This window comes from Castor canadensis, chromosome 11, assembly GCF_047511655.1.
Source record: "Castor canadensis chromosome 11, mCasCan1.hap1v2, whole genome shotgun sequence".
In the NCBI taxonomy this organism is placed as follows: Eukaryota; Metazoa; Chordata; class Mammalia; order Rodentia; family Castoridae; genus Castor; species Castor canadensis.
The window spans coordinates 53794617-53810610 of NC_133396.1; the positions used below are offsets into that span (position 1 = coordinate 53794617).

Sequence of the window (15994 nt, forward strand, 5' to 3'; positions counted from 1 at the left end):
CCAAGTTATGAGGTGATGTGGGGGGGGAGATGTATTACAAAGGGTCATGAGAAAACTTTTGACAGGTGACGGAAATGTTCACTGTTTTGATTGTGGTGATAAAAGCGAAGATTTATTCATTTGCCCAATTTCAATGTTTTATCCTTTAAATACATGTGGTTTATTGCAGCTCAATTATGCTTCAATAAAGTCAGTAAAGTTATATAAATAAGTTCAAAACATAAGTGAGGAAGGAGTATATTTGTGTGGGTTCTTGTACAAAAACCGTTAAGAAACGTGATCTTGATAGGCTGAGTGAGAAAGTGGGGCTGCACTGGAAAACCACACTTTGTAACAGAATTAACAGTTAGCCATCAGACTGTCCTGGGACTCAGAGAAGACATCGCACTCTTCCGTTGGGCCTTCTTCTAAGAGGCCACCTTAGGAAGTAACTTGAGGAGAGAGTCAGCCAGACAGAAATCTGGCTCCATCCTTCAGGGAGAAGGACCCACAGACTCCCAGGACATCGCTCCATGGGCAAAGAGCCTGTCCTCTCTCCCAAGCTATCCTTTTGTTCTGGACACACTTCCTTTATGATTGATTGGTGTGTCCATGCTGGGCTGTGGGTCCAATCAGAGGATGAGACTCTCTGTGGGTTCTTGTTGGGGTTCAGATTCATCTCAGAGGCCAGTCTAAGTTGTCCTACTTGAGTATCAACAAGGAAAGGGAAGGAAAGATTAAAAGCAGATTGGAGGACAAGGGGATGCTTCAGTCTATGCCTAGGCTCTTGGTGGTTCTGTTCGTGGAGCTGGGGTCCTGGACTATGTCTTGGTCACAGCTGCTCTTCCTCTGTGTTCAGGTGGATCACTATGCCTTGCTGTCCACCTTGCAGCTGATGTACACCGTGGGATACTCCCTCTCTCTTATCTCCCTCTTCCTGGCTCTCACCCTCTTCCTGTTTCTTCGGTGAGTAGAACTTCTGCAGACCTGTGATCGGGCATGTATCGTGTAATTTGTTCAGTGGCTACCTCCAGAAGGCTGTACAAGACTGAGCTGGATGATGTCATGGACCATCAGAGCTGGTACTGACTTGAGAGAGTCTGGTGTATCCATCCCATTTTACAGACAATGGGAAGAAAGGAATATCCAAGTACTGATAAAGCCAGGTGGATACACAGCTAGCACTTGAATCCAGGACTCCTGACACTGACTTGGCCTGTTTTGGATTAGATACCACTAGTATGCCTATCCCTGGTCCAAATCCCTGGTCATACCCATTACCACCAGAGCCCATGCTCACCACAGCTCTATTTTTATAGAAGAGATTATTTTTATAGAAGAGATTAAGCAATTTGCAGGTGAGTGGTAGAGCTGAGATTTTAATCCAGGGCTCTGGGGCTCAGTAAACTGTAAATTATTGAAGGGCTTCCGCCAGCACTCTACATGCATTACATCATTCCAGTCTCTTCCTAATCCGAATGAACATTAGTTGTAATCCTAGGAGATTAGTGTCTGTATAGCCCCCATTTGAGATGTGAGTTAACTGGAATATGGAGAGATGAAGGAAGCTGCCCAGGATCTCACAGCTGGCGGGCAATGGAGCAAGGACCACAGCCAAGCAACCCAAGGTCTAAGCATCGTCATTTCCTTGCACTGTCTTTCACAATCCAAAACGCGTGCATTTTACTAAACCACATTTTTAGAAATCTCCCAAGTGAGGTATTTATGGACCCTGCCTTCCGAGGTTGAGTCAGTCTGGGCTCGTTTGAGAACCTAAATCCAGCAGAGTGAGTATTCAACACAGAGGCAGGAGACCAGGATATGGGCCTCCACCTGGGCTCTACTAGCCCCAGGTCTTCTCATTTTAGTTCACAATTTCAGGACCTTATGGATCCAGGGAGCAGAGTCATAACCATCTACCCACTGGGAGAGCAATTCTTGAGCTATGGAAGAATTCCATCTCCCAGGCCCTCTTCCTGTGATTTCCTTCCATACACCTTCTTCCCAAAGTCCCAGAACCAGGCTAGGAGAAAAGAGCTTCCAGGCCCTGGAATAAATAATATCAACCAAACTGGGGTCCATCAAACTGGGATCCCAAGCTGGGATCATAGACCTTCACCACCAGGAGTTTTGCCTCAGGCTCTAGGAAGAGTAAAGTCCCAGTCCCTCCCCTTACATAGTCCTCAGGCTGATTGGAGAGAAGGATGAGTGTAAATAAAACACAAGAATCTACCCCAAGTCCTTTTTGGAAATTAAAAACATAATAGCTTGAAAGCAAGTAAGATGGGGTAGAGGCTGCATAGAAAGTATGTTTTTTTTTTGTTTTTGTTTTTGTTTTGGCTACAGAGGGAAGACTCACAGTGTCACATCAACTTTTATGACAAAGAGCCAGCAGGAGGCTCCTGGGAGGGGTAATGAAAGTGACATTTTTTTGGGTGCTCATTACATGCACTTTATACAATTTTTGGTGGTGCTGGGGTTTGAACTCAGGGCCCTACACTTATGAGGCAAGTGCTCTACTGATTGAGCCACACTTCCAGCCCAAATTAAATTAAATTCCAGAATTTAACTGAGATAAATACTTTTATTCTCAGAGGCAGCAAAGCCTCAGGGAGCCATACTTTGGCCTCAGTTTCTTTTTTTGGGGGGTGGTACTGGGGTTTGAAGTCAAGACCTCCACTTGCTAGACAGGAGCTCTACTACTTGAGCCACGCCCTCAGTCCTCTTTTGCTTCAGTTATTTTTCAGATAGGGTTTCACATTATTGTCCAGGGCTGTTTTCAGGCTATGGTTCCTCTATGCCTCCCACATAGCTGGGATAACAGGCAAGCATCATCAGGCCAAGCTTGTTGGTTGAGATGGTGTCTATCGAAGTTTTTGCCCAGAGTGACCTTGAATCATGATCCACCTGATCTCTGCCTCTTGAGTAGCTGGGATTACGGGTGTACCCCTGGCTCCCAGCCCTGGCCTCAGAGTTTCTGGGTCTGATTCTTAGCTCTACCAGTTGCTTCCCCGCAACTTTAGACAGGTGACTTAACCCTTCTGCTTGAGTTCTGCCATTTATAAAATGAGGGTAATAAGAGGACCCTTCTCTAGAATTAGCAAGGAGCGAGGGTGCCCACAAGTCCACACTCATGTTCATGGCTTGGAAACTGATCTGGCTTGTGGGACATGTCAGGTAGGTGACTGCAATTATTATCCCCATTTTAAAAATGAGAAAAATGAGGCCCAGAGAAGTCAGTGTACATAAGCTGGCAGTCCAGTTCTGGAGACCCTGTGATATAACTGTGTAGTAACATCCACAGGCAGGTCAGGCATGGACCTGTGGGTCCCAGCCATTCTTTCTTGAGGGAAAGCACTCATGTTTGTTTCTCTTTGTACAGAAAGCTGCACTGCACACGCAACTACATCCACATGAACTTGTTTGCTTCATTCATCCTAAGAGCCCTCGCAGTGTTGGTGAAAGACATCGTGTTCCACAACTCTTACTCCAAGAGGCCTGACAGTGAGAAGGGGTGGATGTCCTACCAGTCTGAGGTAATCCCCTCCCTCCACCTAAATTGGCCCTCCTACTTGAGGGGTTAGTACTGGGAATCAGAGAGACGGTAGATGGGGCTGGGGAGGGGAACAGGGAGCTGAAGGGACACCCAAAACTTTCCTGTTAGAGAGCAGTGTGTGACCTGAAACACAATGTCCCCCCAGAGGGGTCCAGGTAAGAAATATGAAGGTTAACATACTCACCACCACTGTTGGGTGTCCTTGGGAAGGAATTTTTCTATCTATAAGCAGAAGAATTTGAGTAGACCAATCTTTTTCACAATTACAATTTTTTAAGGCAGCAAGGATTTTCCCACATTGAGATCCACATCTATAAAAGTAGCTTTTCCTTTTTCCTACTAATAATGCAGTAACCTATTAAACTAACCTTGCATTCCTGGGATTGACTGAACGAAGTTTTGATGGATCATTTTGTCTCCTATATTGCTGGATTCCATTTGCATATACTGTGCTCTGGTTAGCATTACTTCATTGACATTCGTGGGAGAGATTTGCCTGTCATTTTCTTTTCTTATCATGCTTTTGCCAGGTTTATCTATCAAGTTTATGTTGCCCTCTTAAAACAAATGGGAATGTGTCTCATCTTTTTTTGTTCTCTAGAAGAATTTATTTAAGATTTATATTATTTCTTCTTTAAATGTGTGATAGATTATACCAGTGAAGCCATTTGGGCCCAGAGTTTTCTATATTGGGAGGATTTAAGCTATGGATTCATCATGAATATTATATTCAGGTGTTATATTTTGTTGGGGGGGTGTCAGTGGTAGTAATGAGTTTTTCCTAAGATTTTGTCTTCATATTTCATCAACTTTTCAAGTTCATTGGCATATTTTTTGTGATATTCTCCTCAGATCTTTTAAAAGTCTATTGGGCTAGTAATTGTATGCTTATCTTCGTTTCTTATGTTATGTTTGTCTTCACTCTCTCTTTCACCTCTTGATCATCCTTGCTAGAAGATTCTCAGTTTTATCGAGACTTTTAATTACATGTTTCCATTTTCATTAATTTCTGCTTTTATTTTTATTAATTCCTTCCAGTTACTTTCTTTGGGTTTAATTTGCTATTCTTTTTTCTAACTTTTTGGACATGATTTTAAGGTAATTGATTTTCAGCCTTTTTCTTTTTTAACAAATGTATTTAAGACTATAAGTTTCATTTCAGGCTTGATAGTAACTGCAGATAAGTCTTAGTGTACAGTATGTTCCTTATGTTCAGTTCAGGAAAAATTTCTAATTTCTGTTATAATTTCTTCTTTGAGCCATGGGTTATTTAGAAGTCAATTTCATAATTCCCAATCACGTGAAGATATTTAGTTGAGGCTAGAGAACAGACACTTCAGTGTCTCTATTAGGGCTGTTGATGACCATTCTTTTTGCTTTTGTTTCTCTGGAAATGTCCAGAATGATAAGGAAGAGCTGGTCTTCAAAAGCTATGTGAAGCCATATTCACATTTTATATGATTGCTAACCTCTCTGAGGTGGTCAGTAAGGGCCTGGGGGAGAGGGGAAGGGCTGTGCCTGGGGAGACTCTGCTCTGCTCACTCTCAAGCGGGGGTGCTGGAAAAGCCAGGACTCACCCTCAGGTGCTCTGCCTTCTACAGATGTCCCCCTCCTGCCGCTTAGTCCAAGTCCTCCTGCATTACTTCGTGGGTGCCAACCACTTGTGGCTCCTGGTTGAAGGCCTTTACCTCCACGCGCTGCTGGAGCCCACGGTGCTTCCTGAAAGGCGGCTGTGGCCCAGATACCTGGTGGTGGGTTGGGGTGAGTGACATGACCCTCTGCCTCCTCTCCTGGGGAGCTATCAGAACATGGGATCCCAACAGAGCCTTCAGTTCAGTTCAAGTAAGAAGTCTAACTGGAGGGGGACTTGTGGGACAGATAATTCCTCAATAATAAGAGATTCTGAAGAAAAGAGACACAGAGAGAGAGGAGAGAAGAAGAAAAGAGAGGAAGAGAGGAGGAGAGGAGAGGAATGGAGAGAATAGCAGAGAAGAGGAGAGAACAGGAGAGGAGGGGAGAATGTACACATATGTGGGTGTCTCCCAGTGCACACACTCACACATGGAGAGGTCTTTGGTGGAGTCAGGTAACATTCCTCTTACCCTGTTTCCAACTGTATTAGTCTGGTCACAATGCCATAGCAAAATACCTGTGTGGCTTAAGCATCAGATGTTGAAGATTGCTTCTGGAGGCTGAGAAGTCCTGCATGATTGGATACTGATAAGAGCTATCTTTCTGGCAAGGGCTTGCAGACAGCTGCCATCTTGGCTGTATCCTCACATGGGGGTGTGGAGGGTTTTGTGTTTGCTAGGCAAATGCTCTACCACTTGAGTTATGCCTCCAGCCCTTTTGTCTTTGGTTGTTTTTCAAACTGGGTCTCACATTGTTGCTAGCTATGTTTTTGCCCAGAGCTGACCTTGCACAGCAGTCCTTGTACTTATGGCTTTTGATGGGTTGAGATTATAGGTATGGACCACCATGCCTACCTTATTGGTTGAAGTAGGGTCTCTCTAACCCTTTGCCTGGGCTGGCCTCCAACCACAATCCTCCCAATCTCCTCATCCTGAGAAGCTGGGATTGCAGTTGTGAGCTACCACACATAGCCCTTCTCATCATTTTTATAGAGGTACTATATCCCATCGTGAGGATCCCACCCATGTCCTGATCTGAACCTGGTTACCTTCAAAGCCCTCATCTCCAAATGCAATCACATTGGGAGTAGGTCATCAACACAGGAATTTGGGAGGACATAAACATTCAGTGTTTCAGTCTTCAAGATGAGGTTGTTTTATTTTAAAACTATGACGAATACCGGTATCTGGAACCCTTAACTCCACAAACCCTTGGAGAATGGAATGCTGCAGGATTCCAAGGAAATAACCTGAGACTGCAATTGAGTAACTTTTGGCTAACGCCCACGGATTTACTGCAAACAGCTTGTGACTCTTCTCTTACCCTGACCGTTAAGCAATGGATGGGCCTGTTTCACCATACCTTTCTCCTGCACTCACAGTCCATGGTTCTACATTTGGATTTTTATAAGCTTTCACCGGCTGTGCTGGACCCCCTCAGGCTGGGGTGGGAGGCAGGCAGGCTTGGTCCACCAGCTTCTACTAACTATGCTTCCATGTTCTCCCCATAGCTTTCCCCGTGCTCTTTGTGGTGCCCTGGGGGATCGCCCGCGCACACCTCGAGAATGAAGGGTAAGTAATTCAATTGTTTTTACTCTTCTATTCCCATTTGTGACCAGATACAAGGAATGACACCATTTTTCCAAAGAGAACATCCAACCTCCCACATAGTCCATCTAGAATATAACTAGGGATATAGATAAGTATCAAAATTATGGTAGTAGTTTATTAATTTAGTGAACATGCAGATTATCATCATGAAGATGCTGTACAGATTAGCTGTGCTGCTGTGTATTGCTAGGACATTTGCATTGTCCTGGAAATAGTTACCACAGCACTGTTTACAATGAAGGAACAAAAGCAAACCAAGCGAAAAACCCGAATACCATCAATATGAGAACCATTGAGCAAATTGTGGCACACCTATATTGTAGAATTTTATGAGACATTATTAAAAAACAAATTAGTTCTTTTTTTCTTTCTGGTACTGAGGATTGAACCCAGGGCTTTGCACATTCTAGGCACATGCTCTCCCTCTCTTTAGTCATGCTCCCAGCCCTTTAGTTTGTATTTTATTTCTGAGATTGTGTCTCACTAATATTGCCTAGGCTGGCCTTGAACTGGTGATCTGCCTGTTCTGAGTAACTGGTATTACAGATATGTACCACCATGCTTGGCACTTAGTTCATTATATCTTTTGACTTTTTAAACCTGCTGCTGAATAATGTATATTATATAATGTACAATAATGTAATCTAATTTTTCTCCAAATAACCATAACTATGTATATGTGTACACATATATATGTATATATATATATATGCACATATGTTAGTAAAATTAAAAGTAAACTGTTTAGTGAAGTAATAAAAACTATAATTAAGGTTATGCTGTATGTACATGGAGAAAAAATGTGGAAGGATTCATGCACTGAGCTGGTAACACTGAAGACCAATTTCATGGTAAGGAACATCAACAGTACCAGTGCAAAAGATTTTATCCTTCTTGTCTCCCTGTCTTATCTCTTGGGAGAACAAGTGTAGAAGGCGAGGCTTGAAGGCAAACATTCTTCTTCCACAGGGCATGAGACTTTGACATTCATCCTTGTCTCCCTTTTAAGTTTTCTCCTGCCTGCTCTTTGTCCTTAGGTGCTGGGCAAAAAATGAGAATAAGGAAATCTGGTGGATTATCCGGGGACCCATGCTGCTTTGTGTAACAGTAAGCACCATCCTGACCCTGAGCTCAGCAGCTGTGGGGGACATTCCCCCCCCTCACCAAATTCTCTGGTCCATGAGAAGGAGAAGCTGGAGCGTAAGCAGTTTCTGCTGAATGAGCAGTTAGAAACTTCTTGTTCTAGTTCAAGACCTAAATCATAGTTACACTGTAAGCAGCCCTCTCTCTCTGAATCTTCAGATCATACAGGGGCCTCTAATGAGCTCTGTGATCCTGTGTTAAAGGACTTGGATGTGGACCAGGCTCTAGGAATATGGGGGCTTTCAGTTACAGAAGAGCCCAGCAACAGCAAAACTGACCATTTGTAGCCGTGCAATCAATATTAGCATAAACAGTCATGGGTGGTAGAATCAGGAGAAAAATGCTACTCTGAGACCTTGAGGAGGAAAGACCTTGATTCATTGTGGCCCAGAACATTTGGGATGGGAAGAGATGACTGGTCTAGAGCCTTAGCTCTGTTGGATGATAGTGTGTGAGAATGAAATCTGTCAGAAAAGCTTAGAGGCAGGAGGGAAACCAACAGTGGGAGGAATTGGGAGGATCCACGAGGGAGGCAGATGGATGGTCTTCCCGCCCAGACTTAGTGCCATCATTTCTGGGTGCCAGATACTGCTTTCTATGCTCGGCTGATTCTTTCTTCCAAGGGGCTGCTGGAAAGCCCGTTTTTGCCATTTCATATAAATAAGGTGATGTCACGAAAGAAAAAAGCTAGATTTCATAGAAGACTGTCAATATTTGTCAATAACACAAGGCAGCTGTCTGCTCAATTCTGGGTGTTACCTGGAATGCAAAATTAGCATAGAAATGGCAGGAAAACCAAGGGTGTGGAGAGGCTCCTGCTTTCGAGGGCTGTGTCACATCTAGACTATGAGGCAGCCTGGTGTGCCTGCTGCTGGTGTCTTCTCTCCAGTCACCACACACACAGCTGAGAGTAAATGATCCAAATGACATCAACCACGCACATCCCACACATGGTACTGGGAGCCCTGCCTCCACTCCCCCAGCTCTCACTCTCCACAATCCTCTCATCTCTGGTCATAGTGCCCACCTACTCCCTGCCCAGGTACCTCCACCACTACCTGGTAACATTTATTGAACACCTCCTGCAAACCAGCATCAGTTCTAAGTGCTGTGCATATGAACTCACTCAATCTTCCTAACCAATCTGTGAATATTATTATTTTTATCTTTTGGCAAGAACATTGAGAAGTTACTTTCCTAAAGCCATAGAAATAGATCTCAGCCTATGGGGTCTGACTGGGTGACAGCTGGCACCTGTAACCATAGCACTGTGCTACTGCTCCAAAACTGTTGTCCTCAAGGCCTGAGCCTGGAGTAACTCAGGGCTGCAGACTCTTTCAGACATTAGTTTCTTATTTCAGGCTCTCCCTGGGTCCCAACTCCTCTCCACCATCTTATCCTTTGATGACCCATTGCTCATCTTTCAAGTCCTTTGTCAAGACTGGACATGCAGGCACACACCCTCCTTAGTATCCTTCCTGGATCCTGTACAGGCCTCTACTCCAGCCACACTGGCTTCAAGTTATGTTTAAAATCTGTTTTCTGCCAGTGTAAGCCACTTGTTCTATTCGTCCTGGCAGCAGCCCTCAATAGACTTACTCAAAGGCTATTTTGACCCACACTCTGGGCACTGGAAGATTCTTACTAATAATGAGGCAAAATAAAGCAGATAGGGCTATTGACTATCTGTCACTCTGAAATCTTGTAGAAGCTACATCAATAACTCTCAATACATCTCAAATTTAGTTGCTTTTGGAATCACCCATGAGTTTTTTAATCTTATTTTGGCTTGAGTCCTATCCCCAGACATTTGCAATTCTTTGATGTCAGGATTGGCCTGGGGATTCTTGAATAGAAACTAGGGAAAGTTCCTTTTGGTCAATGGGAAGAATATTTAACCATGAACTGGTAGAACCTGACATGGACTGCAGAAAGACTTTGGATTGTCCATCTCTAATCAGTTTCCAAGAAGAGACTATGTCTTGAACAATAAGGAATTACACCTGATGCCTTTCCAGCCTAGAAGCTCTAGGATTCTGTGAGCTGGTTTCAGAACTCCCAGGTGAGTAGAATCTACAGGTCCTACCATTCATGAAAGGGAAAAGAAAGGCTATGTAGTGAGGTAGAGGGTGCCAATGTAAGAGTCTGAAACCTGGGCTCCATGACTGACTTCTAATGTGCACTTTAGCCAAATGACCTCTCTGGGCTTTCATCTGTAAAATGAGAGTTGGACTAAACTAGTGTTTCTCTACTGGGAATGATTCTGCCTATTGGAGATATTTGTCCATGTCTGAAGATATGTAATTATCAAAATTGGGGAGGTGGTGATACTAGCATCTAGTGGGTGGAGGTCAGTGATGCAGCTCCACACTTTAGAATGCACAGAACAGCCTCCAAAACAAGTAATTATCCTGCCCAAATGCCAAGAGTGCGGAGGTAGAGAAATCCTGAACTGGACAGCAGCTGTACCGTGGAACAACCTGGGGAGGTTAAAAAAAATACAAAGCCTAGCCTCCAGCCTTATTGATGTAATCAAAACTCCTACCATGTAGAGCTTCCTCACTGATGCACTGTCTTCCACTTAGCACTCACTGAGCACCTTTTCTGTGCTCAGCTTGGTGCCAGGTTCCTTCATAGTTTCTGTTCTAAGGAGTTCAGAATTTGATACTTATCATTCTGAGACTTGTCAGACTATGTCAGAACCAGTATTTATCTTCCATCAATTTGAATAGACATAACCCCAACTCCAAATTCTTTGAACCACAACATCGAAGGAGCCTGGGTCCCTGAATGACTGCACGGAGCAGAGAGCTCCATGATATATTAAAAAAAAAAATTAAGGCTTTATGTTGTGTTAAAAAAATTCTTGGCTCCATATATATTCTATTAAACTGAAAAACCAAAAAACTACCATTCTAATCAAGATTAAGCTGGTAGCACTTGGTATTTCAGATTCCAGGGTACTTAATTTTATCTTGGCCAAATTTGGGCCTGGGCCCATATTTCTGTAGCATAGTACAGAGCTTCTGGGGGAAAAGTCAACTATGTATGGTGAACAGAACATGCAAGGGGATCAAGGAGAATCTCCCATCCTAGATGTGGGCTCCCTGGTAAGCATCGCCAGTATCATAGTCAGATCTCTCCCGCTTCCCTCCATATTGGGTCTGCATTTTCTGATCAGCCATGGGATTGAGGAATCTACCCCATGCTAGATGTCCAGGTACATCAGCTCTGTTGGTACAATGCTTCCTATGTTTCAGAAATACCTATAGTATGACAATCTGAAGAATCCAGTTGATCTTTGAGTCTTTCACCAGACACAGAAATTGGAGTAGTCCCACCTCTGTCTTTATTTAGGACTTTGCGTAAGACTTCACTACTTAAATTAACTGTCACCCCTGAGTGTACATTAAGAGTTGAGCCCATTGGAACATGGTATATTCCTAGGTCTTAGTTCCCTTTAGCTCCATAGAAAATTGGTAACATCTTAATTAGTGCAGTCCTTCAAGGACAGCCTTGTCAAATGTCTGTACTATGAAAGGTCATTAGATCCATATCCTGCTACCTGGAGTTAACAGATTGACCAGATTGAACTTCCAGTTGAATGGCTTTTGTGATGAATTAGACTTTTTTTTATTTTTGAATGAGCCTTCTGTTGACCTTTGAAGTCACAGAGTCAAAGCCATCATTTATTCTCTTTGAATCTCCTCTAACAGTTTAGGAGTTTGGCAAAGCTGAGAAACTGGTAAAATTTGTCTTCATTGGCCACTTGGAAACTCAGGGGCATCCTGCTGGTTCAGGACTCCCCAGATATCTCCTCACTCTATCTCTCCTCTTCTGGAGTGTTACAGTAGGGATCCCCCTGTGGGCCATGTCCCATCTTCTACTGATCTTTGTGGCATCCCATCTTCTACTTTTCATGTGAAAGTAAATCAGATCATAGATATTTACTGAAATCTTCATTCTGGTAAAAAAAAAATGAATGCATTTAAATGCAACAGAGAAAGGTTTCCTCCCTTTTCACAGTAATTCCTTATCTTCTATGGAATATGTGCATTTCACCGGGGCTCTTGGGGAAGATATGTTTTGGCTCTTTTGTCCACATAGGCCCCAGGAGCTAGAAGAGGGGAGGTGAAAATGTTCAGGGTTACACAAGGTCTCTTCCTGGGCTCCTATCATGCTAGTGATTACCTCTGTCAACCTGTAGACTCAGATCTGTGCATAGATACTAGGGTGCCAAACCAGTGTCACCAAGAATGTAGCACGTGAGAAGGCAACTGTACTCCCTGGCACCTGAAAGGGAGCCTTATGCATTTGAGGTTCTGAGTGCTTCCCATCTGATCATAGAATCTAAGGAGTTGGCTTGGTTCTTGAAAAATTTCCTCATTCAGGCCCTTTCCTATGGCTGCACCCATGAAGAACATCATCCAAACGGGATTGCTGATTTGTGTCTCATTGGAAACTGAGAGGAGCAGAAACTTCTTGGTAACCCAGGCTGGTGTTTCACCCCATAGCAGTGAGGAAGCACTTCTTGCTTCTTCCTGAGAAAGTGCTTCCTGCTTCCTCCACGTGGCCCATGGGTTGATGACCATTTTCTCTTGTCTGGTCTCTGAAAGATACAAAGAACAGTAAATCCGCACCTCCTCAACACAACCCTTCATTTCCTAGGAGACCATCCCGATTGAAATTCATTTGCTGAAATATGTGACGTTCCCCTGTTAAGCTTACTTTGTAAGAAAAATGCCTGTGTTCCACAAATCATTAAGCCTAGCACACAGCATTTTCTCTTTATGATGAAAAACAGATATCCCATTAAAAGGGATAAATTACTTGGTTACGCTTGGTTTGTATTTAAATTTTCTGTTACTAGATATCCTTTGGCTGGGAACCATCATCATTTCTTTTGGCTTACATATTAAATAAACAGCCACTTGCCCGAAACTCTAGCTTTTTAGCACTGAGCGTTGATTCCTCCTGAGGCCAGTGAAGCATGTAATAACAGGTACATGCTGGATTCTGTTCTTGTGTTTCAATATGTAGTTAAAGGATTTTATTTCTAGACAGGGACATTAGTACTCTGTTGGATGGATGTTTGCAGAGACTTTATTCCATCAGTTGTCACCTGATTGCCCTTTCTGCTAGCAATTTGTTCCTCGCATGGAAGTACTATTGAAGCTTTTCAATCTTAAAAAGTGACTGCCACCAAAAATCCCTTCCAGCCCTCAAATGAAAGTAGAGTGACATTTTCTCTATTCTGTATCCGTTGTCCACTGCTATCTCTGTTTCTCTTCACAGACAAGCCTCCTGAACTGTCTACACTGTCTCTCTTCACATTTCACTCAAAAATGAAGCATTGCTATCTGACTTGTGCCCCTTTCTGCACCACAACTTCTCTTAGTGAGTTCCTTACTGCCAAATGTAGTCTTAATTTGTTGAAATTCTACATAAACTTTCTTAGAATTCTCCCCTTCAGAGGGTCCCAGAAAATTGCTTTTATGTCATTCATTCCAAGTAACCTAGCTACTCTATATTTTATTTTATTTTTTGGTGTTTTTTTTTTTTGTGGGGGGCAGGTAGTTTTGGGGATTGAATTCAGGGCCTTGCACTTGCTAGGCAGATGCTCTACCTCTTGAGCCATTCCTCCAGTCATTTTTGATTTTTTGAGATAGGGGCTCACTGTGTTGCCCAGCTTGCCTCAAACTCTCAATCCTCCAGCCTCAGCCTCTTGGTTGCTGGGATTATAGGCATGTGCCACCACTTCTGATTCCTCTTCTTTCTTAATCTCCTTTGCTATGGCCACTTCCTTCATCATTTCCTTTGCAACAAGATAATCCTCTTAACCATCTCTCTCTCCCACTCCACCATCTCCCTCAATAACCTCACCACTCTAGTGACTTCATACTCTGCTGAGGCCCAGGCATAAATATCTAACTGCCTTGGGACATTTTTTGTGTTCAAAGCTACTGATTCATCCTCCCTTTCCCATTACCAACATTCTTCCTCCTCCAGGTGGTCCCTCTTTTGGTGAATGGCACTACCACACATCTGAGATCTACTGATACATAAGGTCATCTTTGACTTCACATCCAACCAATTACAGGTCAATTGACTCAAACTTCTCAATAATTTCAAATCACGCACTGTTCTCCATCACTACAGTTCCAGAGCAGCTGCTTGAGTTCACCATCCTCCCCAGGAGCTCAGAAACTGCCTCCCAACTGGTCTCCTCTTCCAGTTTGCCCTTATTCAGGCCATTCTCCACACTGCTGCTAAAATGATCTTTCTCAAATGCGAAGTGAATATCTGATTAGGTTGCTTGCCTGCTTAAAATTCATCACTGGCTCTCCATAGCCTCCCAGACTCCTTAGTATAACTGTGGAAGGCCTTGTGTCACTTGCTCGTGTCACTTCCTCCTTCTCCAGTCTCCTCACAACCCCTGTTCTCATTCTTCAAGCTCACACTCAGCCCTCCTACAAGCACTTGCTCTTCTACACCTCCAGGAGGCTCATGATATCTGTGAGTCAAGGTGTCAGCCAGGGCTGTGGCCGTCTGGAAGCTTGGAGGTGGCTCATACACATGGTTGGCCAATTGTGCTGTCTGTGAGCTGAAGGACTCGATTTTCCCAGGTGAAGCCCTCCACAACTCCATAGGCTGCTTGAGTGTCCTCACAACATGGCGACCAGCTTCCTCCAAATGGAGCAATCTCATAAAGAAAGAGCATGCCAGGTGGGAGCCTTCCTTTTGAGGGCCTGGCTCAAAAGTCATGTATATCATTTCCACCATATTCTTTTCATTAGATGAAAATCTAGCTCATATTGGGATGGGAGTGAGGGAAAGAGGAGATTAGGCGCTGCCTTTTGAAAGGAGTGTCAAGGAATTTGCAGACACATTTTTATCATTTTTACCAAAGCTGACAACAAAGGGCTGGATCTGCCAAGTCCATAACAGTTGTGGGAAGTATTCTAGGGAGCGGAGAACATATATTGCCCAGTGAATCCTGTGGTATGGTGTTCTGTTAAGGATGGTTAAGTGTAGGCTTAATCAGCAGCTCAGTCACTGACTAGCTATGTAACCTTGGAAATTATACTCCTCTCCTCTGTGTCTATGTTTCCTTATTGTATTATGGGGTTAAAAATAGTTGTAGCTATTTTACGGGGGTCATGATGATCAAATAAAAAAATGTGTGTTAGTTCAATGGCTAGATATATGCTTAAAAAAATGAGGACAAGAATGTAAAACAGGTCCCGTTTAGGCAGTGGGTTCTAGTGGGAGCATGGAGGGTGAATAAAGAGGATGAATATGGTTTATGTACTTAATATGCTTGTATGAAAATAGAATAATGAAACCCATTGAGATCATTTTAAGTAGGGGGAGAGGGATAAAGGAGAATGATGGAGGGAGTGAATTTAGTTAAGGTACATTTTAAGTGTATATGGAAATGTCACAATGAAACCCCCCTGAACAACTAACATATGCTAACAAAAAATATTAAAAAGAGAAGAAAAATAACATTTGCACAGAAAAAGCTAGTCAACAAGAGTAACAACACTGTATATGTGTGTGTGTGTGTAATTGTGTCCATCTGTCTTTCTCATATGGCATTAGTGGTAGGCCTCCCTGAGACAGAAGAATGAACTAAATGATGCTGTAATCTCCCTTCCAGGCTTTCAGTTCAGAGGGACTTTGGGATGGTGAGGACTGCAGTAAGCCCTCAGCTTACTGTGACCAGCTAACTGACAAATCACTCTTAGTTTACATGCATGAGGAGCTGATGACCAAGTCCAGGGTGACCTCGATATTCACAGGTATATATCATCCAATCCTTACTTACTCACATCTGCTTTTTGTTTTCAAGGTCAATTTCTTCATCTTCTTGAAAATTCTCAAGCTTCTCATTTCTAAACTTAAAGCCCATCAAATGTGCTTCAGAGACTATAAATACAGGTGAGTGGCCTGAAGACAGAGCTTAGCAGTTCAAGGTTATTTTGACTCCTTCTGGGAGTGCTTCTGAATATCCAGGGAAGTGGGACAGGTTACATTAGTATACTTGTCTCCTGAGGTGAGATCAGGGAGA

The 15994-nt window shown here is 43.3% G+C and overlaps 1 protein-coding gene across 1 annotated transcript in view; it reads left to right on the top strand.

Moving 5' to 3' along the window:
- The window catches only part of Glp2r (glucagon like peptide 2 receptor), a 65267-nt gene that overhangs the window by 26088 nt on the left and 23185 nt on the right, over window positions 1-15994 (top strand). The window contains exons 5-10 of the mRNA XM_020178125.2: window positions 839-945; window positions 3362-3515; window positions 5137-5296; window positions 6678-6738; window positions 7815-7884; window positions 15776-15864. Of these exons, the coding sequence (XP_020033714.1) occupies window positions 839-945; window positions 3362-3515; window positions 5137-5296; window positions 6678-6738; window positions 7815-7884; window positions 15776-15864 (641 nt within the window). The remainder of the gene's footprint in view (window positions 1-838; window positions 946-3361; window positions 3516-5136; window positions 5297-6677; window positions 6739-7814; window positions 7885-15775; window positions 15865-15994) is intronic.